The following is a 22,508-nucleotide window of genomic DNA, read 5'->3' as shown; positions in this document are numbered from 1 at the left end:
AGTCAAACAGAATGGCAGCGGATATACCGAGACCAGCTTCGAAAGCAAACAGGCGATCGAGGAAGAGACGCAGAAGACAAGCTTCCGAATCTTCATCGTCCTCATCGTCGGATGACTCTTCAGGTTCCGATGACGAAGAAGCTTCGACCGCTAAACCCGCACAACCTATGGACGTTGATGCGGCTTCCTCCTCTTCCTCCTCTTCATCATCATCTTCATCATCTTCCTCCTGGTCCGAATCAAGTTCATCAGACTCCGAATCAGATAGCGAAGACTCAGGCTCAGAATCGGAAATAGAGATTGATCAACCTAAAGCAGGACCATCTACAACATCAGCCTCAACATCAGCGAAACAAGCTAAAATACGGACGAGGTCTCCTACGAATTCACCATCGCCGCCTCCATCGGATATACCGTCCTTCTTGAGCTCGAAGATGAAGGGGAAAGGCACAGATACGGAAGAAGAGGAAAGGAGGAACAAATTCAGGACGGTTTATATGGATAAGCTTGTTGAAGGGTTCGGCGGTGATTTGGAGAAAATGCGAGAGGTTCGTCAAGTCAAACTCAAGCTCACATTGGTCTATGAAAGCGAGCAAAATTTGACTGATATTGGTGCAATTCCAGGCGGACCCTACGATGGGACCGGAGAGATTACAGCTTCTCATTGATTCATTAGCCGCAGGCAAGTCTCTGAATTTTCTCTTCTGTGCTTGTCATAGTGCTGATCTTCTTACAATGTAGGTATTGATATATACAGTGATCCACAGAAGCAACGAAGTGGCGGGAAGAACGACGAAGTGGACGAAGTTGGTCTGCTGATAGGGCGATCATAAACTGTTAAAAGGGTTCATACCGGTTGAAGGGGATGCTTTCCACGTTTCAGCTCGTTCCACAATTGTATGCATTATCGGACTGCCTGAAGCCGCACCATGCTGCCCTCGAGCATCCACATATGATTGCGTCTGCTTCCCACGCATGCACCAGAGGTGACAGCGAATTCAAGTAGATTAATCTGTCGTATGCTGTTTCCCAAGCCATAGCCGATGGAATGGTGAAATATAAAAGTTGAAAACACGCGTCACCGATGTTTTGATTCATTCATTCGCACTGTTTGAAGGTTGATTCTCTCACAGTTTGCTTGTCATTTTCATTCCCATTCCCACATTACGACGCTTGGAAGCTCAGAGACCGGGTCTCTGATCGTTCTTGGACTCCCATGACTACACAAGCTTGAGTTACGTAGCATTGTCATCGATTTCGGGTCTCGAGGTAGAATGCCATTACTTCGCTCGTCAACTCGCCCCGTAGCCGTTCAATGTTTCTTCTGTCTCTCACCTTCTCTTCTTCCACCGCATCCTTCGACCTTCGACAGGAAAGGAAAGGGCAAAAGTAGAATCGCAGAAGTAGGTACGAAGTGGAATTGGCAATGCGATAGATGCGGCTGCTGGAATATCAAAGATGAGGTGTGTTGATCTTCAGCTTTCCTTCACATCATTTTGCTTTTACATAGTCACAACCACTGACTGAATGTGAATGTCAACGTAGCGAGGAGAGATGATCTCTGATCTACCTGCTATGCACGATACGGCGTACAACGAAAGATCATTCTCTCTCAGAGGTCAGCTCCGGGGTCGAATGTACCGTTCGTCCAACGGTTTCGCTTTAGCTGACGTTGAACGCATTACAGCAACTCCATCTTCATCTCACTTACCTTCCTCATCATCCTCCACGAAATCGCCGTTTTGTCACAGCTGCCTGGCGAACCAAACGCTGATCATGAACATGCTCGCGAACTATCTGCCAGATGACGATGTGAGTGATCGTGCCAACATCACACCTTACTGATCCTTTGAAAGAGCATTCCCTGCACGACACCCAACTGAGCTGAATGTGTCTGTGTATGTGTATTGGCTGACGGATGGCTCGCGCTATCAGGATTTCTCCTATCCCTCCCTGTATTCCGAACTACCCAACTACTTAGTCAAGCTACAATATCGCTATCCACCCGTATGCAGGAACTGTCAACCAGCGGTCGACGAGGCATTGCGAAAATCAGATCACAGAGCCCAGGTCCAAGCTTGGACCTCTGCGTTGGACAGGGGAGCTAGAACTGCTGGACCAAGCGCGAGCGGATCCAGCAGTGGAGTTAGTAGAGCGGATATAGTGATATGGAGATTACGGGGTTTGCTGTGGTGGGTTGGCTTGGGCCTCAGTATAGGCTTAGGACTTTTAGGTATGTCTTGTTCAGCCGCCCGACATCTATACGAGAAGTTCAGTAGCTGACATCTAGAAATCTGCTCCCAGCCGCTGCTGCACCTTCACAACTTCAACGTCTTGTACCGAATGACGAGTCGATGAAGCTACCCTACAGATCACTCTATCTGCTTCTTTTCCACTCCCTGTCAGTGTTGTGGATAGCATGGGATCCGTACTGGTTGAGGAGGATGCGTCATAGGGACAAAATCAAAGTCGAGGGAAGGGGTATATGGGTTGTAAGTGCTTCTATGACTCCTGACCAAGCCCATGAAGCTTATCGGTGGATCCTGCATGGTATAGCGTAATATGCTCTTCATCATGATCTTGCGAGTCATCAGCAGCGTGTCGACCATGTTCGTGACTTCTGATCATGGACCCTCATGGCTGCCCTTGAAGATAGTGCAGGTGACCTTCGCCGTAGAAATAGCGGTAAGTAAACTGAACAGTGTATAGCTGTCAAATAAAGCTAACGGCAGAACATAGCTCATTACACACTCTCTTATGAGCATCCGAATCTCTCAACCCGTTCAAATCAAATTAGTCAGACCAGTGTCATTGACCTCAACACCCAATGATAATCCAATCGCATCCGAATACTCTATACCTTCTCATCCCGCATCGCCTACAAATCATTTATCTTCCTTATCCCTCTCCAACACCTTGTTGTCTATGCCGAATCCGATGCAGGCCAAAGCGAACCCGATATTCGGTCAAGCTTCTTTACATCAACCCGTTCCTGAACCTCAACCCGAAGGTGAACCCATGGACTGGGAACCGACCCAACGACCTTATCAAGCTAAACCTATGTTCTCACCGGACGACGAGGACGAGTTCATGTTCAACAAAAAGGAAAATTGGGATAAGTTCGGGATGGGCAAACAGAGGATGTTTCATAATCAGAATGAAACTGGTTTGGAGAATCTCCTTGCTGGGTGGGGCATCAACAACAATAACAATACTAGCATTCCGACAATCGAAAATTCTAGTAGCAGCATCAATGCCCGTGGGAGGTCAATCCAAATGAAGGGAAGTAATTATGTTAGAAGAGGTACAATGCAAAATTGGGAGATCGCTTATCATACGATAAAACAATCGACGATCGCCTTGATACTCGTCCGAGTCGTCTGTCTCGCCATTTCCTTTTCAGCGATGTCTTCCTCTGCCGAGCAATTACCCAATCTTCAAGCTATAAACAGTTGTTTGTTGATTATCGAATCGATCAATACGATATTGCAGGCTTTGGTTTATTGGCAATATCGCGGCTATACATCGACTTCTCTCATTGTGAAGACTGGCTGGGCGATACTAGATTTGTCAGCAAGGATGGTAGCTTGGCGAAATGGAGAAGGTTCTCTTCTGGCACTAGCTTACTTGCCGTCGATGATTGCACGTCAACAAGATCTCGCAAATCACCTGATATGGGGTTTGATAGATCTCGTCGGGATGTTCGTAGGATGACCAATTGTACTCGTAAGAAATGCAGATCTGTTATTGGATCATTCCCAATTTCTGATGTGGCGTAATCAAACATGCTTCATCACAACAACAGGAAGACGTTGAATGGACGAGCGTGTAAGCTTACCAACGGCTAATCAATATGGAACAATCACTCGACCTTTTCGAACTCACCTTTAACCTCTCACTCGTCTCGTCTCGTCTCACTTCATTCATCCTTTGACTTTAGAGTCGACCATCCTTTGTTGCTTGAGGCTTGTCATACTGATCGAAAGGAAAGATGGATCGCCACACCACTGGCTCTGGACAACCTTTTTCAGCCTTCTATTGACTTTCTCTGACGTGTCGGGAGGTATAAAGGGCGACCAGATCCATTGATACGATGTTCGCATTGTTATCGCACGGACACAGGGTGAAGAACGCAATCTCTCCTGGGCTACACATATATAAGACCTCAGCTTGTCTTGCATTTCCTACCATTTTCGATCACTCAGTCATATCGGAGCGATTCATTCAGAACCAGCAGACTGCAAAAACACGAAATACAGACTTCGAAATAGAAAATAAGAATACAAAGTAAGAACTCCGATTCATATTGACATATCCAAAGCCTCTAACAAGAGAAAAGCAGATCTATCGTTCCCCTATACTCATTTACTGATTGACGCATACGCAAAATCAAGAAAAAGTAATTAACATGTCAAGTCCATCTTGGGAGACTGTTGATTACCCTTCATCCGCCTCTGATGTACCTTCTCAAGCTCAAACCCAAACTCAAGCTCAAGCTCAAACCCAAAATCAAAATCAAACTACAACTCAAGGAATTCCACAAGACCCAGCTACTCCTACACCAGATTCATCATCCTCAAAGACCACTACGCCAAAGAATGATCCTAGCAGTACCACGAAGCAAACATCCACCACCGCCTCAATTCCCGTCGTTGTCCCCGCCTTTCCTGTCCCCGCCTTTCCTGTCCCCTCACCTACTTCTAGCACAGCTACCGGCGCCAACTCCGCCACTCCCGCCACCGCCCCGCTTTTCCTGACTATCGAAATCAAAGATACTACCTCCAAAGCACCCAAAGCGCGCCCTCTTCCACCTTCGACTTCAACTGCAACTGCCACTTCCACTTCGAATAGATATACAAGGTATCTCCCTCCTAAGATCGAAGACGCGTTCATCGGACCGATCTTACCTACTTTCAAAGTGAGTCATAACGCCCCAGTCGAGCTCACTCATTTCAGTGTTCACTGACAGGACTTCCAATTTGGTCCACTTCGTAGGAAACCATCGCTTTGTTGAAGAGACATTGTCCTTCTTTATCCACTATCGACCCGAGTGAGGTCTCACTGAACCTCAGATTTGACGGCGTGGCGACTTTGAAGGATAAAGAAATCAAGTTTCAGGTGTTACCTGATTGTTGGCCTGATGCACTGACTTCGATCCTCAGTCTGGTGGTTATCACTGTCAAGGATGAAGTACCCGTTCTAGGCAAAGAACCGAAGACGGGTCAAGTATGTGACCCAAAAGCCACGGGCAAAGCATTGTCAGTCCCAACGGACAGACAGATTCAGACTGATGAAGAGGGAGAGCACGTCGAAGTGACGTGGGATGATCTCAAGAATAACCAGCAAGTGCTAGGTATAGGCGGGTACAGAGGTATACCAGCAAATAATGTCGATGACGCCACGCAAGGTGCGGAGGTTGCGGCAGGTGGAGGGGGAAACGATGGAGGACAGAAGAAGATAGATCCGAAAGTTGAATTTGATTTTAATAGATATTCCTTTGATGGGTTTATGTAGTATCACCCATAAGTCGAGATGAACGAATAAGTAAATTCGTCAGTCATATGTCGGTTGACAGCGGAATAGTCACTGGTCAGTAGGCCGTATGAAGACACGCCGCGGATAGTCCGAGGAAGCTTAGTCCCTCCGAAGTATGCGACTACCTAATGTGCCCCGTGCCAGTACACCATGATAGGGCGGTGAATGGGTTGACCAGAGACCAGGAAAACTGGCTACCAATGCATAGATTATGTACAAATCGTCATACTTGATAGACCAAATTTCCAAGGTGGAGTAGGTAAGGTTTTGGGGTGAATCGAGTGAGTGAGTTGAGTAGTTTAGTCGAAAAGACCGAAACCCTAAGGGATCGCAAATGAATGAATCAGCTTCAACTCCGGCCCAGATGCAGTGTTGGAGGGAAAGAAGGTGTTGAGATTAGGATTGTACAATCAGCCTAACTTGAACGCAGACGCACCATGTCATCATCGGATTCCTCCTTGGCCTCCTCCTTCTTCTCCTCTGCGGGAGCCTCTTCGGCAGCACCACCGGCAGCGGCGGCACCGGCACCTGGGGCAGCAGCGGCGGGGGCACCACCACCACCAACGTTGGTGAGGAGGTCCTTGACGTCTTTGCCGTCGAGAGCCTTGGCGAGGAGGGTAGCCCAGATAGGCTCGACTTCGACCTTGGCGGCAGAGGCGAGAGAGACGATCTTGTCACCCTGTGTGTCAATAGAACGCAAAGTAAAGCATCAGCAAGAAATTCTACGAAACAATTCCACTTATATCGTCTTCTATCGTACAGCCCTCCCAGATAGAAGAGTGACATGTGAAGGGAAAAGACACCCACGGTGATCTCAATACCCTCGTCGGCGAGGATAAGAGCGGCGTAGGTAGCAGCGAGTTCGGAAGACTAAGCAAGTTGAAATTATATATCCCAAGTCAGCTATCTCGGTTCTCCGCCTGATCTTTTCGCTTTCGCCCACGAGTGAGCTGACTCACCATTGTGAGTACGTATACCAAATTAAGGATGTTTGATCCAGGAGATACGTTTGATGCTTTTGTGGTTGGGAAAAGGAGAAGACTTGGACGAGGTGAATGATGACTTTGAACAACCTACAACCAGCGAGCGAGCGAGTGAGGGATCGACCAGCCAAAACTAAATTTGGTAGTTTCGATAATGTACGGTGTGATGTGGCACTTATCTGACGTGTAATACCTTATCACCCATTAAATCATCATGAAAACCCCCTCAACTTGCCTCTCGGCGTTATCTATCGGAATTTGGCATCTGACGAAAATTCCACTTTGCTCCCAATTTGACCACGCTACACTACTGGCATTTGCACCGTACACTCACCTCTCACCGTACCAACCTCCTCGCTACTCCCTAGCCATTCCTGGTCGTTTGCTAGTTTGTGCAAAACTTCAAAATCACTCATCACAGATCTAACCTTTCCTCTTCTTCAACCTTCAAGTCTCTAAAACATCATCAAAATGGCTCCTTCTACCAGGTCAGTTCACACTCGTCCACGTTCCCACAGAGGATGCAAATGCTGATATATCGCTCTACATTAGTGTGCCTTCCGCCGAGGTGAGTTGAAGGATTCTAGAAGTTCAAGGAGGATAGCGAGGAGTCCGATCACCATACTACCCGACCTACCTTTCTTTTCCAACCTATCACCTAGCTCCTTGTCGTCCTCCGAGAGTTGTGATGAATTGGAAAGGATTAAAGGAATGCGGTTATGGGGAACGGAATACTGATAAATTTTGCACGCTCTTAGCAAATCGCCGTCCCGGAGACTTTGCTCAAAAAGCGAAGAACCAACGAGGCCACCCGAGAGGCCAAGTTGGCTGCCGCTGCTGATGCCCGAAAGGTGAGCTTGATTTCTACATTCTTCGGCGGCTTTTTGGGTACGAATAGCTGTATGGAAGGAGGAGTGGATACAAGAGATATGGATTACAGTGAAACCTCGGATAGATGAGATCAGGGTACGAGGCAAGCAGTCATGGATATAGGCAGTACCATTTTTGCCATCACCACCTTCAACCTCCCACTCACACATCTTCATGATGCATAACACCGACGTCCGTCGGCACACGGCTAGCTTAGACAATGCTGCTCGTAATTAACCATCTTTCGGGGCTGAACAAGAAATTTACCACTTCAATCCCGATCAAACCTGTTGGGGAATCAGACTTCAGTTGGAGGAATATTTGTGCTGACTGTTTGTCTCTCTTTCTTTCGGTCGGTGTAGGCCCAAAAAGCCAAGAGAAAGGTCATCTTCAAGCGAGCCGACGAGTACGTCAAGGAGTACGTCCAACAAGAGAAGGAGGAGATCAGACTCAAGCGAGAGGCCCGAAAGACCGGTGACTTCTACGTTGCCGCCCAACCTAAAGTCTACTTCGTCGTCCGAATCAAGGGTATCTCCAAGATCGCCCCTAAGCCAAAGAAGATCCTCCAATTGCTCCGACTCCTCCAAATCAACAACGGTGTCTTCATCCGAGTCACCAAGGCCACCACACAAATGTTGAACTTGGTCAACCCTTACGTCACCTACGGAGAAGTCAACCTCAAGGCTATCCGAGAACTCGTCTACAAGAGAGGTTACGCCAAGGTCGACGGATCCAGAATCCCCATCACCGACAACTCGATCATCGAGAAACAACTCGGCAAATACGGTATCATCTGTATCGAGGATTTGGTCCACGAGATCGCTACCTGCGGACCCAACTTCAAGCAAGCCACTTCCTCTTTATGGCCTTTCAAGCTCTCCAACCCCAACGGCGGATGGAGACCACGAAAGTTCACCACCTACATCGAAGGTGGTGATACCGGAGCCAGAGAAGCTGCCATGTCCAAGCTCGTCCACCAAATGGTCTAAGCGTTTGAAGCGTCTAGGCGTTTTTGGATGTGCTGTGCTAGTCAGTTGTAGGCTGTAGGCCGTAGGATGCAGGAGGATACGGAGTGTGATTATGTTTCTTTTTTGGGTAGATCCATAGTCCATTCAGTATGGTAGTAAGAGGTAGAGGTAGAAAAGTTAGGGTTTTCAATTTCTTATTATTACTCTTTCTTTCATCGAGCATGTAACCCAATCCACGATCACTATGATGATTGTTGCTCTTCTGCTGTTGCACTGAATGGGTCTGGGTTGAGTTTGCAAATCGATAGTTGCAAAGCGTACAGGAATGCATCTACCGTGTTGAGTTGCATTGTTCTACGAGCTTACTGCATATATATACCTGACACATCTCATGAATCAATCATAAGCTGATCAAAGATTCTCGGATGCCTGTGAAGGCTAATTCGGTCGTCTGATTTACGATGTTCGAAAATATGAGAGTACCCTGCTGCGAAACCCGTACGCGACGCAGGACTGTGATTATACATGATTACATGATGAGTGATGCACAAGCAATATACGTTCTATGAATCTATATGTCTATGATGTCCATCGAGGGTTCATGTTACAAGTCTGGATTATACAATGGCACATCCCTCGATCTCCCCCACTTGAAGCTTCGCGCTTCACTCCGCAGTAGCAGAGACAGTTCCGATTTGCCTTATCTTCCATATCTCGATATGTTGATTGCAGGAGGCGACAAGTCCTTGCGCAGCGCAACGATTCACCGTGGCCGTGTCAGACGGCCCTTCCAGTACACCTGACGCCTTTACTAGAGCTCCAGATAAATTGCAACTTCCAAACAAGTCTGGGTAATTGTAATTGAGCCGCTCTAGAAGGGTGATCCAGCCCCCAGGTAGATTCGCATCTGACTAGCAGGCACCTCTATGATCTTCGCTCTGATGGTTTCGAGGCCTAACCTTTTGGTAGCTTCGTATCGATGACAACCGCCCATTGCGAAATAAAAGGTCTCGGGTGGTCCGGTGGGATTGATTTTGAGAGGGGATTTCACTTTTATGATTTCGATTGGGGTGAAGGTGTCTCCTGCCTAAATGTGTTCGGGAGAATTAACACTGAGACTCGATGGTACCGTGATTATAACCATAACATAGCAGTCGTAATCAAGTTGCATGAAGAGACGTCATGAAGAGATGCAACGGGACGAGATGAGATGAGATGAGATGAGATGAGATGAGATGAGATGAGATGAGATGAGATGAGATGAGATGAGATGAGATGAGATGAGATGAGATGAGATGAGATGAGATGAGATGAGCTGAGATGAGATGAGATGAGATGAGCTGAGATGAGATGAGATGAGATGAGATGAGATGAGATGAGATGAGATGAGATGAGATGAGATGAGACGAGACGAGCAGGAGCGAGAGAGGAAGCGCAGATGAAATGAGATGAAGAACGAGGACGAGAGTGTCAAAGATGAGCAGCGACAAGCAGAATAGGACCCACCTTCATCTCTTCCATGAAACCCAAAACCTTTTCCTCATCCAACTCACTAGGCAACGGCCGGCGAATCACCCTCATGGGGACATTGTGTACTGGAGACTCTTCATTCCGCGCAAAGACTGATGAAGTTGGACGAGCGTCTTTTGATGTCGATCTTGATGTCGTTGCCGGTGCCGATGGACTGGGATTTTGCGAATTGGGTTGTAGTTGTTCGGGAAGACATGACCCGGCCGGAGGAGGGTTCTCGTTTGTAGTGAAGGTACTCATGCTGTCGTCGTTGATGTCCGGGTGAGAAGTGTCTAGCCAGGAGGTACAGCTACGATTCAAAGGTCAGGCTATACTGATTGTCTTGTCTATTCTATGCTCTCGTGCAAAGTTCAGCTTACCAGATTAAAGAGAGGTGATCACACATATAGTAACTCATCCAGCTCTATCAGAGAAGAGTTGGGTGGCAATTCAATGGATTTCTCGAATGATGACGCAAACCCAATACACGCTCGGCCGAAGAAAGTCATCTCGAGTAATGCCTTTTCCTCCACTTGTCATGCCCACTCATTCGCCGTCCACCAAACACAAAGCCCTACTCGTACGCAAATCATGCAGTAAATAATGCTCGGAATTCGATGCGACGACAGACTCGCCTATATGCCTATATGATATGAGTATGCATATACAACCGGCTCACTGCCCACACAATGACCCAAAAAAGAATGACCGGAACGATCTATCTATCTATCCACAACTATGTCTATGTGTTAATTCACACTGATATTGAGATCCGCTCTAAGCCTCTTACAAGCAAGCACTCGATAAAGCGGGCTGCACATCCTCCCAATCCAATGATCACATATCAGGCATCCGTTCATCCATCAGACTATCCTCGCCTGGACCTTCACCATCCAGCCAGAGATCCGGACTGGTCGATCTCTGAGCAAGGGGTTTGATAGTCGATCTCCTTTTACTCCCCTGCCCCTGCCCATACCGATCAGCCAGGACGCTAATATCGCTCTTCAAGCTCAGACTCGAAATCGAGCTTCTCAGCGATCTCTCGAGATTCTCATCTATCTCAGAATCGTCTGACGCCGAATGACCTTGCTGATCAATCAAGATCTCAGGTTCACCCCAGCAATCTTCATCGATCTCTCTTGTCGGTCTAGGCAAGTCTTTTTTCTTCTGGTTTTTACTTCTGCTGCTGAAGTGCACGTCGTCTTTTGCTTTCCCCGTTGAGGTGGAATTGCGGAAAGAAGTGATGAGATCTTTCTTCGGAATCGCATTATTGGCGAATAAACCCCTAATCGGCGAGTTGGGCGGAGAAGAAAGACCCCAAGGGAAATTACCCGGTGTTGAACTACCTGAAGAAACGTTGGAATTCGATCTGCTCAATCCCAATCCGACCAAAGACGGAGTAAGGATCTCGAGTGTCTGGGGAGTCAGAGGTATTCCTTCGGTAGTCGTACTGGCCACTGTGGAGATCTCGGATAATTGAGAATACCTATTTGTTTTGGCCTGAGTTTTGATGTTACCACTACCGCCACTAGACGTCGACGTCGACGTTGATGTGGAAGATGTGAATGATGATGAGGAGAATCGTTTAGTCTTGGTCGGAGTTGGGGTATCCTCCATCTCGATATCCACTTGGATCATCAATCCAGATTCATACCCCGTGCCGGTGCCCATATTACTTTTGGCGGCTTTCAGCGGTTGAGGTGTTTTAGGACTTTTAAAAGTTGATCGAGATCGACGTTCTTTGATTTGTCGTGCCGTACTCATCCATTCTTCTTCTTCCGATTCACTCCCACTCCAGCCTCGACCGGAAGTGAGACCGAGCCCACTTCGGAGGGATGACAGCGTATCTACGCTGTTCGTACTGACTGACCGGATGGAGGCGGGTCTACAAGGCGAAGGCGGGGCAAGAAGTCTCGATTGAGGAGATAAGATGTGCGAATGAAGAGCTACCTTCATAAGTGGTGAAGCGACGTCTGCGCGTAACATTGTCATCAGCGTGGTCTGACTCCCAATCGTTTATAGAGATGTGTCACATACCGAGGTCACTCTCCTCCGTCTCGTTTTCAGCTCCAGCGGGAAGAGCAGACTCCGAGGTGCTTCTTGCGATCCTCGGTCGTCGAACGGTACGAAGGATATCATGTAGTTCAGGACTAGACGGACAAGTAGGATCTTCCGCAAGTACAGCCGAGTCCACTGGTACGACTTCAGGTGAGGGAGGGTCGATCTGCATCGCTTGGGGCATGGTGTGAGGCCCTTCGCTGTCACTGAAAGGCGAGTTGAGGCTGATGACCTGCGATACTCTAGGCTCATCCGCCATGTGGGGGGTTGGAATCGACGTAGTGTCCTCTAATACTGGCTTGATGGGGAGTTGTATAATCTTCTCGATTGTCGGAGTATCGTCATTCTCCCCTAACAAGGGCGATGAGAGACTTGGCAAGACAGTAGGCAAGATCTGATGTTCCATCAGAAGATCGTCCACTTGGTCTTCTATAGTCATCTCGACGACCCTATCAGGGGGAATGGGGAAAGACATGATGGCACTGAAGCTTGAGTCGGTTCGAGAATGACCCCCTTTCTTAGGTGTTTCGCGTTCGGTCTCACCGGTGTTCACGAAAGTCGATCGCAGCGGTGATGGTAGAAGCGGTAACAAGTCGATGCTATCCTGCGAGCTTCCGTCTCTCGATTTGCCTTCAGTGGGTCGATATCCCTCGGGTTCGCCTGCATTTGGGACTTGAGCCATCTCGGGACTCGCTTGCATGAGGATCTCCTCAGCTAACTTTGTACCTCTTCTTGATGATCCGGATACGCTTCCTACAATCCTGACTGGACCTGATCGTGGTGAGAGTCCCATCTCAGGATCGTCCCACTCGCCTCTATTGATATGCGGCAGGTGCTCTTGGTCATTGGGGAGTATCGATATGGACAAGAGCGAGCTCCGCCTGCGTCTACTGGGCAACAAGCTCGAGTACGCCCTGCCTGGCAGTTGGAAGTTCATGGAGTTTGCAGTATTCGTTGAGTGACAACGAGCTTGAAATTCGGCATCGGACGTAGAAGATCGGAGAGAATCAGGTGTATGTGCGAGGGAAGGTTGATAGCTTGATTTTCTGGATGTTCCCGTTCCAGAAGTAGCGGAATCACTCAACGAAGTCCTCAACTTGGCTTCGAGTGAGAATTGACTTGATTTCCTTGACATGTACCCATCTCCAACGAATTCAGAAGAGGGCGAATCTATCGCCGAATAAATGGACTGGTTATCTGATCGGTCTGAGAGCTGATCTTGAGGTTGAGTACGCCACACTGAAGAAGTGGTGCTTTCGATGCTGAATCGCGAATTCGAGGCAGGACCTGCTCGGGAGATCTTGGGATACGGTAATATCTGAGGCTTGAAGCCTTGCTCTTCCTCTTCGTTCATTCTCGCTAAGACTTCTTGATCCAGTTCACCAAGTTCGACGATTCCTATGGCTAAACTCTGCTTTCTTGAGGCCATATCGAGGTCGGACTGCATGTCGATATCGGAGCCGTAGGATGATGTTGCCCAGTTGAAGGGATCTGAGCCTACTGACGAAGCGAAAGAATCCCTCTTGTACGAACTTCCGATCGATGCAGCCGACAGCCGCCTACCTAGAGACTGACTTGCAGTTGATGACTTTCGACTGTTCAGAGAGTAGGAAGCTTGGATGAGATCTGCGCGCAAGCCGTCGATAGAAGATTCCCTTCTCAGGCTCTTCATCGATGTTGAGCGGGACACGGAATGAGGATTGAAATTAGGCTGCAATTGCTGATCTGAAAATCGGACCCTGCTACTTCTGCGGCGCAAGGCATTGGTGGAGGATGAGGCAGTTGGTGAAGGGAGACTGATAGAGGGACCGAAGTCCGAATTCTGAGCAATCTTCGGCGCGGGCGGTAAAGGCAAGGAGGGTGCAGGTGAAGAAGGTATTATGGGGCCTTGAGCGGCTTTGGGCGAGGTGGGAGGTTGATACGAGGACGGCGGTAGCTTCGACGATTTTCTAAGGATTGAACAAGGTTTTACGATCGATTCAGAGCGAGACGAAGATGTGGATGAAGCCTGGGCATGTGGGTCAGTACGTCTGTTGGTGAGTGCATAGACATGATCAAGCTCACCACAGGCTCGTCTTGTGGAACTTCACTATTTAAAGAAGCAGCCATGCTCAATCTCCTGCTCTCCCTCCTGGCAAGCTTGTACTTGGCTCTTTCCTCTTTCTCGCTCTCTAGCAATGCCATCTTCGCCATGAACATCCTCTCTCTGGGTGACAAGTCGAATTGGGCAGACATGGTGAATCGGCTCGGATTATAAGGGTGATGAGACGGTAGTACAGGAAGTAAGGGATGAGGTGAATATGTTGAAGGGGCCGGAAAGCGTTTCGAACTGTTCCGCTATTTAATCAAGATCAAGATCTGGCTTTTGAGTACTACTAGACCGAGCTCTCTTCTGACTAAAATATATTGTTGAACACAATCTAGTCCATTTTCTCTAGCTCTAGCGGTACCTTCTAATTTTCTCGGAATGGATGTTGCGAATCGTTGATTTGTACTGTTGCGAAATTCTGGCAATGTGCTCAGCACGTCGCTTCGATCTTTCAAATTATCACTAGTGGTACCACGGATCCTCCGTTCGCTCTGAAAAGCTCACGTCCCTCCTTGGACTTGCGCTAGTGGTTTTGATCCTTGATCGTTGATAGGTTTGGTGAATCTGGGCAAGGGTCAGAGGGCAAAGGCGATATTGAACCTTGAAGTATGTCGAAATTGTTTGATCCTGGTCCTGAGGATGATTGATGAGGGTGGCGTCGAGCAATATGACTAATGTAATGTGTCTTTGCCGAATCCATAGATTGCGACGACTTTGCGGTTATAGCTCAGAGTCCTCTAGGATCTATATGAGCATGGACATAGATCGGTACGGATCCGGGTCGAGCTAAGCGGTAAGAATGATGGTGTGAGGGCGCAGCCGATTGACGGTCGATTGAATTGATTAAGTGATGTCTATCACTCTCTGGAAGCCAGTCAAATATGATCAGCATTCCGACATCTTTGTATAGAGCCGGAGGAAGCATCATCCCAGCAAGGGCCCATTCCTCTAGCATGATTAGAAATGCGATTGCTTGGTGAGGTGTTCCAGGGCAAAGGTAAAAGGCAGATAACCTGAAACATCACTACCAAAGAAAGCATAGGTCTCGTATTCGCCCAGCAGATGGAAAAGGTACCATCAACATATTTCATTCCGCACAGACCAACAAACAGATTGAGCTAATCTGAGCTTTGACCCTTTTGATCCGGCTCACATCACCGAGCTCTGATGGGGCGAAAGGATGACGTGACAGACAACACGGCGAAGGCCTCAAAATCCCAATGGTTTCCACTCACCTAGGCTTGCTGTTTCTGAAATCTGGCGAATTCGATATAGCTAAGAAGATCCGCGAATTCGTGCGGTCATGAAACGATTGTCGAAAGAAGGGGTAATACCGTCCAGCGTGGTATGTCAGATCCGTCTTATTCCCGATGAGTGTGTGACCAGTACTCGTGTATTTGGGCTGGTAGAAGTCGACGAAGAGGTCTTTGAGGTTGATGATCAATTGGCGATGTGCGATTGAGTTACAGGAGGTCCAATGTAAGAGAGTCGACTATTGAACGACTGAACAACAAGAATGTCAAAATGTTGGAGTTTAAGGGACTAGTCTAGCCACATGCTTAAGCCGCCCTTACCTTGCAAGACACGTTGGTTATCAGTGATCAATGTAAAGCTGCATGCCATACCTCCCATTCCTCCGTCGACTGTCTATCACCTAAAATCTATCCGTTTTGTCTGCCTAATACAGCATTTGGACACCAAAATCGATCTTCGCAATCGAGGAGCAACGACATGTCCGAACAAAGTATTTTTCGAAACATTTCCAAACGTAAACAAATGAAACGCAATCGGAATGTGCCTGAACATGATTCATCATCATCCGACAATCCATGCACCAAAGCCGAGAAGATCAATCGGATTTTCAGGGGCTGAATCGAAGGTTGTTTACGTACAAGCATCCATTCGCCGAATGAAGTAATCGACACCATCGATGCAAGACATGTGAGCACCACGCGAGAAGCTCGTGTGTCCTATGTGGGGGAATCTCTCGCTTTAGGTGTTAGATATCCGAGGATACCTCCGAGAAAAGGTCCTTTGAGCGGGAATATTCACAGGCTACAGATCCGGATCGGTGTCTTCACCGATACTATTGAGATTGGGAGCTCTCTCCTTGACACCTACAGTCCGGCGACTTCCATGCATGATGGGACGGTGGTGGGCTATGCAAGGGCAGCACTACGGTAGTGGACAGCAAGCGGGGCGAGGTAAATGATGATATTTCGTTATAATCGTGAAAGCTGTACGCGTTTCTGCACTAAGGGACATCGCCATTTTTACATTTTGCTGGAACAGATCGACCTCCACTTGAGATCTGCATTATGCATCCGAGGAACCGCTGGAAATCACTGAACATTGAATCGCATGTACTCGTATCATTCGACATTTGCTGTGAACATTTACGAGTACTGCTCTTCGTCATCCCATTTCCACATGTCAACCTCGATACTCTGTTTCTAGCCATTCTCATTTTCCGTCTTGCATATAGATATATATATACCCCAGAACGACAAATACCCGACTCCTTGCAACGATAGATTGAAGTATACCCATCACATGCAAACACACATCACCTTCTTGGCGTTATCATTCGGCGACCGAATTCAAGCCGATATCGATAATCTGGTTCAGTTCTGCCCTTGATCAAAGCCTCTTTGGACTGTACGACAGGTTTCCAAGCGAGGCACAAACCGAATCCCGAGGACAAACCGACCTCGGATAAGCATACACCTCGCAATCCCACCCCCACACACAGGTACAGGGGTGGTCCTTTGAGTGACGACATTCGCTTATCAATCGTTAGTCTATCATATCTTCAGTATCACCTCGCTTAGAACGTCGTGAAACGCTTTGTCAATCAGAGTCAAGATTATAAAGCTGGTCTCCACATTTGACAGGGGCGCAAGCGAGGTGGGGAGCGATCAACGGAGTCCATCCCTTCATTCATCCATATCATTCATAAGGCCATTCCATCTAAGGCGAACATTCAAGAGGGTAATGATCCATCAGTGAGATCATCAATCTTTACTCCCTCGAGTACAACCTCACGATAGAAGTACCCATTTCCCACAAGTGCAAGTGGTCGGACGAACATACTTGTAGACGAAAAACGACTTGCCCGGATTGCGCCATGTCGATGTTACCTCCACCTGTGCCTTCGCCCAGAAGACAATCTTCGAAATCAGCTTCAGCTTCAACACCAGGTTCAACGTCAACGTCGGCCTCCCCTGCCGGATCGTCGAATTCTGTCAAGGGCGAACCAACTGGCGAGGATCGGCTAAATGACATCTTCAAGGAATTCGAAGATTACAAGTTCACCGAAGATCCTGCATTTAACGTGTGTAACTCTCCTGGTCCAGACTAAAAAGACACATTGGATGAAGCTGAATATGGTGGGTCTGATAGGCAGGACTACCGACTGTTTTTAGCGCGATAAGGGGTAAAAAGATGTCACCTTCTTTGATAGATAAGACGATAGCAGAAGCTCAATGGTTTTACTTCACCACGAGGTGAGTCAATATCCGCCCATTATTTGCAGAGCAGGCTGGATTGATGTTCTTCGATCATCCAATTTTGGCAGGATAAAGAAGAACCCATTACCGTTTTCGGTATATACACAACATATAGAAAAACAAACGTCTCCCAATCTTCGATCGCCAATGGATATACCGTCCACTCCTCCTCCGCTTCAAGGCGAAACAAATCCGATTCCGAATGCGAACACGAGTCCGGAACCTTCAAGAGCGAGTGCTAGGATGGATCACCTCACGGAAGCTATGCGTATGATGGGTAACCCAGGAACAGAGGGACAGACTAGCTTGACGTTTGATAAGCTGGTGCAGCTCATCCAGGAGGGCAGAGCAGACGAGTTGAAGGGAAAAGAGATACCTGATGAGCTAAATGTAGGTGATTCCTCTTGATTATCGCTATTTTTTTGGTTGAGTTGACCTGTAATTGCGTTGTTAGACTTCCCCGCCATCCGAATCTTCTCTGAACGCACGCCCGAAGCCATGGCAAGCGTTCAATCAATCTACGACCAGTCCGCCCTCCGTCTCAACACCATCCCTGGATCATCTTTTCTCCTCCCCTCCACAGACGTCGTTGGCAGCGATGTACAGTATCTCGCCAAGTCAGTCAGCGTCCTCGAGGGCTCTGGACTCGCAAGACGGGAATCCGATCTCTCCGGAGCAATTTGACGCGGTGATGCGAGCTAGTATGACGCGCGATCATCCTCCTGCTCTATCCAACGACAGTGCGAGTCAAGCAATACAGATGGAAAATCAGACTATGACCCAGCAGATGCAAGATCAAGCGTGGCTTGATCAGCACTTGCCCCTCCCGGCGCTTCAACATTCTCAAATTGGAACACCAGGAATCAGCGTGCAATCTCCGACTACACCTGGCTTCGAATATATCAATTGGCCAGGCGAAGAGTCGATGATACCTCACACAAGCTCGATATCTCACGCTCCATCAGGTAGTAATGCAGACCATACGCATACCAGCATGGACGTTTATGAGGTGAAGCAGGAGCCGAGGACGACTCCCTAACAAAACTTTACGCCTAGAATTTCCAAGGTAGATCTTATGCATTGTCAGACCGCTTCAGTCAAGTCAGAAATCCATTTTGTACATGATGAATCCAAGTTGTAGCATATATGCATGTGCTGTTCATCGAAGCTTGGAACCTTTCAATGCACAAAGCCAAGATGGAAGTTGAACATGATAAGGGGCAAGGCAACTAATTACATGGTGTGCTCATTTAAGATTCTGCTCGGACCGACTCGATCGATAACCACTCCTCACCTTACGGTATGGATGAGTCGTCTCAAAAAAGTTGGGCCATATACATAACAATTATCGGTGATGAGATAATACTGTAATACTATACCTTTTCCACTCTATACGATCTACAACACAGGACAGAAGTCAAAAGCAACATGTCGGAAGAGATCAAGAGAGTATTCGCAGCTAAGAAAGAACAAGATCAACCTGCTTTCGTCACCTTCTTGACGGCCGGATTCCCAACGAAGGATGCTACGGTACCGTTGATGTTGGCTTTGGAAGCTGGAGGAGCGGATATCATTGAATTAGGTGTACCCTTCAGTGATCCGATTGCGGATGGTCCTACGATCCAAAAAGCTAATACTGTGAGTACACTTACAATCGTAATAAGAACCATCCCAATATCCTTCGTACACCCTTATCAGGTGAGAAAGATCTGGCAGATTGATTGATGCGTGTTTTGTATTCGTAGGTCGCAATTGAGAACAATGTGCATTATGCGGACTGTTTGGAATATGTCAGACAGGCTAGAGCACAGGGATTGAAAGCTCCAGTAATCTTCATGGGTCAGTGATGTCTCTCCATAATCAGACTATATGATGGGTCGAGGCGAGGTGAGGAAAGACAAGACAATGCTGAAGTGTTCGACTGAGATAGGTTATTATAATCCGCTGATCGCTTACGGGGAGGATAAAGCTGTAAAGGATGCTAGAGAGGCAGGAGCGAATGGATATATCCTTGTGGATCTGCCGCCTACGGAAGCTATCAAATTCAGAGAAATCTGTCAAGAACATGCGTGAGTCTGGGACCACGCAACCCAAATATTGCCTTCTTCAAGGATGATGGCTGACGATTTTGCACATTGGTGTACAATGACAGCATGTCGTACATCCCCTTGATCGCCCCTTCGACCAGTATCGACCGAGTCAAGTTCTTGACTAGTATCGCAGATTCCTTCATCTACGTTGTATCCAAGGTAAGCCTTCCTATCTTCACCCACGCTCTTGGTTGGTTGATCGATTGACTTACGGGTATCTTTCCACTCCCGCAGATGGGCGTTACCGGTTCTTCTGCGGGTGTAGCCATCTCCGCCTCCCTTCCTGAACTCGTCGCTCGCATCAGAGCATTCACCCCTGTCCCCCTGGCTGTCGGATTCGGAGTCGACAATCGAACGCATTTCGAATTCGTCACCTCCGCAGGATCTGACGCTGTTGTCGTCGGATCCAAAATCATCAAACTCGTCTTCGACAACGCTACCAACGGCCAAGCTCCTGCTGAAGTCACCAAATTCTGCAAAGAGATCACCCTCCACGGCCAGAACCCACCACCCCTTGGACGACCCAAATCGCAGACTAACGGCGATGCAAAAGTCGAGCCAGTACTACCTATCCCGCAAGGTGAAGTGGCCAAGCCGGAGTTACAAGTGAATCAGCCTGGGAAATTACCATCGCGATTCGGTTTGTTCGGAGGAGCGTATGTGCCCGAGTCGCTTGTTGATTGTCTGAACGAGTTGGAAGCTGCTCATGCGGAAGCGAGCCAGGATCCGGCGTTCTGGAAGGAGTTTGAGGATATGTTTGGATATATAAATAGACCGTCGCAGTTGTATTTGGCTGAGAGGTTGACTGAGGAGATGGGAGGTGCGAGGATCTGGTTGAAGTGAGTAAACTTTCTTTTTCAGACTGACATCGGTATCGTTCGACTGACTTATACATGACAGGCGTGAGGATCTGAACCATACTGGATCCCACAAGATCAATAACGCCGTTGGACAAGTGAGTCTCGACTCGTTCTCGGGTTCTGAGCAGGAAGGAGTAAAGCTGAATGGACAAACAGATCCTCCTCGCCAAGCGATTGGGTAAAAAACGAATCATCGCCGAGACCGGTGCAGGACAACACGGTGTAGCGACAGCCACTGTCTGTGCCAAGTTCGGCATGCAATGCGATATCTACATGGGAGCAGAGGATGTACGAAGACAAGAGTTGAACGTATTCCGAATCAAGATGTTGGGTGGAAATGTGAGTTGTTGATCTCATTTACTGATCGTATAAGATCTTCAAGAAAGTAGCTAATGTGGTATGCTTGATAGGTCATTCCGGTAACGGCGGGATCCCAAACATTGAAAGATGCTGTAAACGAAGCTATGAGAGAATGGGTCACAAGATTGGAAGATACCCATTATTTAATTGGATCAGCCATCGGACCTCACCCGTTCCCTACTATCGTCAGAGATTTCCAACGAGTCATAGGAAGGGAGATCAAATCTCAAATGCAGGAGAAGTCGGGTAAACTGCCTGATGCGGTCGTTGCTTGTGTTGGTGGTGGAAGTAACGCGATCGGAACTTTCTACGATTTCATCGAGGACGAGAATGTCAGATTGATCGGTGTTGAGGCTGGTGGTCATGGTGAGCAATCCTTCAAGTAACCTCGAATCTCAAATTACAGGACTGATCAGATTTATGCCTCACCTCAGGTGTTGATACCGATCTTCACTCTGCTACGTTGACGAAGGGTGTAATTGGTGTTGTCCACGGTGCTTCGTCGTACATCATACAGAGTAAGGAAGGTCAATTGGTGCCTACTCATAGTATTAGTGCTGGTGAGTGGTCATGAGTCAAACTCCTTATTTGTTCTACGTGCAGGTAATCGCTGGAAGCTGATTTGGTGGTAATGACAGGTCTCGATTATAACTCTGTCGGACCTGAACACTCTCATCTGAAATACACTGGCCGAGCCGAATACATAGTGGCGGACGATACTCAAGCATTGAAGGCTTTCAAGATGGTCACTCAACTGGAAGGTATCATCCCTGCCTTAGAGTCGAGTCACGGTCTTTGGGGAGGTATGCAATTGGCAAAGACCTTACCGAAAGAACACGATGTTGTTATGTGAGTTTTGCTGTGGCTTATACTTTGCCTCTGAGTTCCATTTGATCGTGGCTGATGGATTGATGTGAATTTGTTCAGCTGCTTGAGTGGTAATGGAGCTAAGGATGTTGCCGAGGTGTTGTTGACGCTAAAAGATAAGAAATGGGCGGATAAGTTGGATTGGCATGTCGCTCAATAGGCTGTGTCATGTCATATCATCTCATTGGACCGTGATACCGCTTAGTCAGTTGTTACTTTAAAGGAAAGGGGTAAGGAGATGGGTTGTGGTTCATACATGCATCAGTTGATTTATGATTCTCGCTCATGCCCAAATGTAGATCACAGGATGGAACGGGAAATGCATGCCATGCCGTAAGGATTTAATCAATCGGAGTGATTTTAGTCCAACCCCCACGTGCTGGTCAGGTCACAAGTACCTAAGGCCCGTGTTTGTTTGATTTTGATAACGAGCATAAAACGCACAGATCGCACAGCTCCATACTCGGGACAGTACACAGCGGACAAAGCGTAATTATATAGTCATAGGCTCATCATCATCTTGGACCGACTTGACGCCGTCCTGGAAAGTCTGGTCACTACCGTATGCGTCATTGATGGTGCTCTACCTTCAGCCCCACGCTCTGCTTGCACATCAACTCTGACGAATCTTACCCGGATAGACCGGCAAGTAGGCACCAAAACATCAAACCCAAAATCCCAAATTCCAATTAGCGTCAGCGTCAAAACACTCAAACTCAAACGCTGGACCTAAAGAATCCGCTTGGACATCCTCATATCCATCATATGGCATCTTGATACCTTGCTACCATAGCTTCAGTATCACATATC

At 47.8% G+C, this 22,508-nt stretch overlaps 9 protein-coding genes across 9 annotated transcripts; 6 read left to right on the top strand and 3 right to left on the bottom strand.

Moving 5' to 3' along the window:
- Window positions 1–11: 11 nt before the first annotated feature.
- Window positions 12–833, top strand: I303_107733 (uncharacterized protein; the record flags this gene model as incomplete). The annotated part of the gene is made up of 3 exons (XM_065969653.1): window positions 12–548; window positions 625–682; window positions 742–833. The coding sequence occupies 3 exons, from the start codon at window positions 12–14 to the stop codon at window positions 831–833; spliced, it is 687 nt and encodes a 228-aa protein (XP_065825725.1).
- Window positions 834–1,274: 441 nt separating this feature from the next.
- I303_107732 (uncharacterized protein) lies at window positions 1,275–3,714 on the top strand (the record flags this gene model as incomplete). The annotated part of the gene is made up of 7 exons (XM_065969652.1): window positions 1,275–1,463; window positions 1,546–1,618; window positions 1,688–1,812; window positions 1,936–2,233; window positions 2,305–2,492; window positions 2,557–2,685; window positions 2,740–3,714. 7 exons carry the CDS (start codon window positions 1,275–1,277, stop codon window positions 3,712–3,714), a joined length of 1,977 nt encoding a protein of 658 aa, XP_065825724.1.
- A 694-nt stretch (window positions 3,715–4,408) lies between these two features.
- On the top strand, window positions 4,409–5,514 carry I303_107731 (uncharacterized protein; the record flags this gene model as incomplete). The annotated part of the gene is made up of 2 exons (XM_018411000.1): window positions 4,409–4,918; window positions 4,996–5,514. The coding sequence occupies 2 exons, from the start codon at window positions 4,409–4,411 to the stop codon at window positions 5,512–5,514; spliced, it is 1,029 nt and encodes a 342-aa protein (XP_018259668.1).
- A 320-nt stretch (window positions 5,515–5,834) lies between these two features.
- Window positions 5,835–6,497, bottom strand: I303_107730 (ribosomal protein P1; the record flags this gene model as incomplete). The annotated part of the gene is made up of 4 exons (XM_018410999.2): window positions 5,835–5,855; window positions 5,972–6,214; window positions 6,343–6,405; window positions 6,495–6,497. The coding sequence occupies 4 exons, from the start codon at window positions 6,495–6,497 to the stop codon at window positions 5,835–5,837; spliced, it is 330 nt and encodes a 109-aa protein (XP_018259667.2).
- A 492-nt stretch (window positions 6,498–6,989) lies between these two features.
- Window positions 6,990–8,377, top strand: I303_107729 (60S ribosomal protein uL30; the record flags this gene model as incomplete). The annotated part of the gene is made up of 4 exons (XM_018410998.1): window positions 6,990–7,006; window positions 7,071–7,086; window positions 7,277–7,369; window positions 7,751–8,377. 4 exons carry the CDS (start codon window positions 6,990–6,992, stop codon window positions 8,375–8,377), a joined length of 753 nt encoding a protein of 250 aa, XP_018259666.1.
- Window positions 8,378–9,227: 850 nt separating this feature from the next.
- Window positions 9,228–10,126, bottom strand: I303_107728 (uncharacterized protein; the record flags this gene model as incomplete). Its single annotated transcript, XM_018410997.1, has 2 exons — window positions 9,228–9,443; window positions 9,863–10,126. 2 exons carry the CDS (start codon window positions 10,124–10,126, stop codon window positions 9,228–9,230), a joined length of 480 nt encoding a protein of 159 aa, XP_018259665.1.
- A 576-nt stretch (window positions 10,127–10,702) lies between these two features.
- Window positions 10,703–14,158, bottom strand: I303_107727 (uncharacterized protein; the record flags this gene model as incomplete). The annotated part of the gene is made up of 3 exons (XM_018410996.1): window positions 10,703–11,838; window positions 11,903–13,931; window positions 13,988–14,158. 3 exons carry the CDS (start codon window positions 14,156–14,158, stop codon window positions 10,703–10,705), a joined length of 3,336 nt encoding a protein of 1,111 aa, XP_018259664.1.
- Window positions 14,159–17,139: 2,981 nt separating this feature from the next.
- I303_107726 (uncharacterized protein) lies at window positions 17,140–18,560 on the top strand (the record flags this gene model as incomplete). Its single annotated transcript, XM_018410995.1, has 4 exons — window positions 17,140–17,346; window positions 17,415–17,518; window positions 17,590–17,911; window positions 17,976–18,560. 4 exons carry the CDS (start codon window positions 17,140–17,142, stop codon window positions 18,558–18,560), a joined length of 1,218 nt encoding a protein of 405 aa, XP_018259663.1.
- A 389-nt stretch (window positions 18,561–18,949) lies between these two features.
- Window positions 18,950–21,858, top strand: I303_107725 (tryptophan synthase, beta subunit; the record flags this gene model as incomplete). Its single annotated transcript, XM_018410994.1, has 11 exons — window positions 18,950–19,159; window positions 19,267–19,360; window positions 19,452–19,590; window positions 19,674–19,770; window positions 19,846–20,450; window positions 20,512–20,566; window positions 20,628–20,810; window positions 20,882–21,197; window positions 21,266–21,391; window positions 21,470–21,680; window positions 21,759–21,858. The coding sequence occupies 11 exons, from the start codon at window positions 18,950–18,952 to the stop codon at window positions 21,856–21,858; spliced, it is 2,136 nt and encodes a 711-aa protein (XP_018259662.1).
- Between the last annotated feature and the right edge of the window lie 650 nt (window positions 21,859–22,508).

This window comes from Kwoniella dejecticola, chromosome 10 (assembly GCF_000512565.2).
Source record: "Kwoniella dejecticola CBS 10117 chromosome 10, complete sequence".
Classification (NCBI taxonomy): Eukaryota; Fungi; Basidiomycota; class Tremellomycetes; order Tremellales; family Cryptococcaceae; genus Kwoniella; species Kwoniella dejecticola.
Note: the sequence above shows the minus strand (reverse complement) of the source record. Positions and strands in the feature narration are given on the sequence as shown.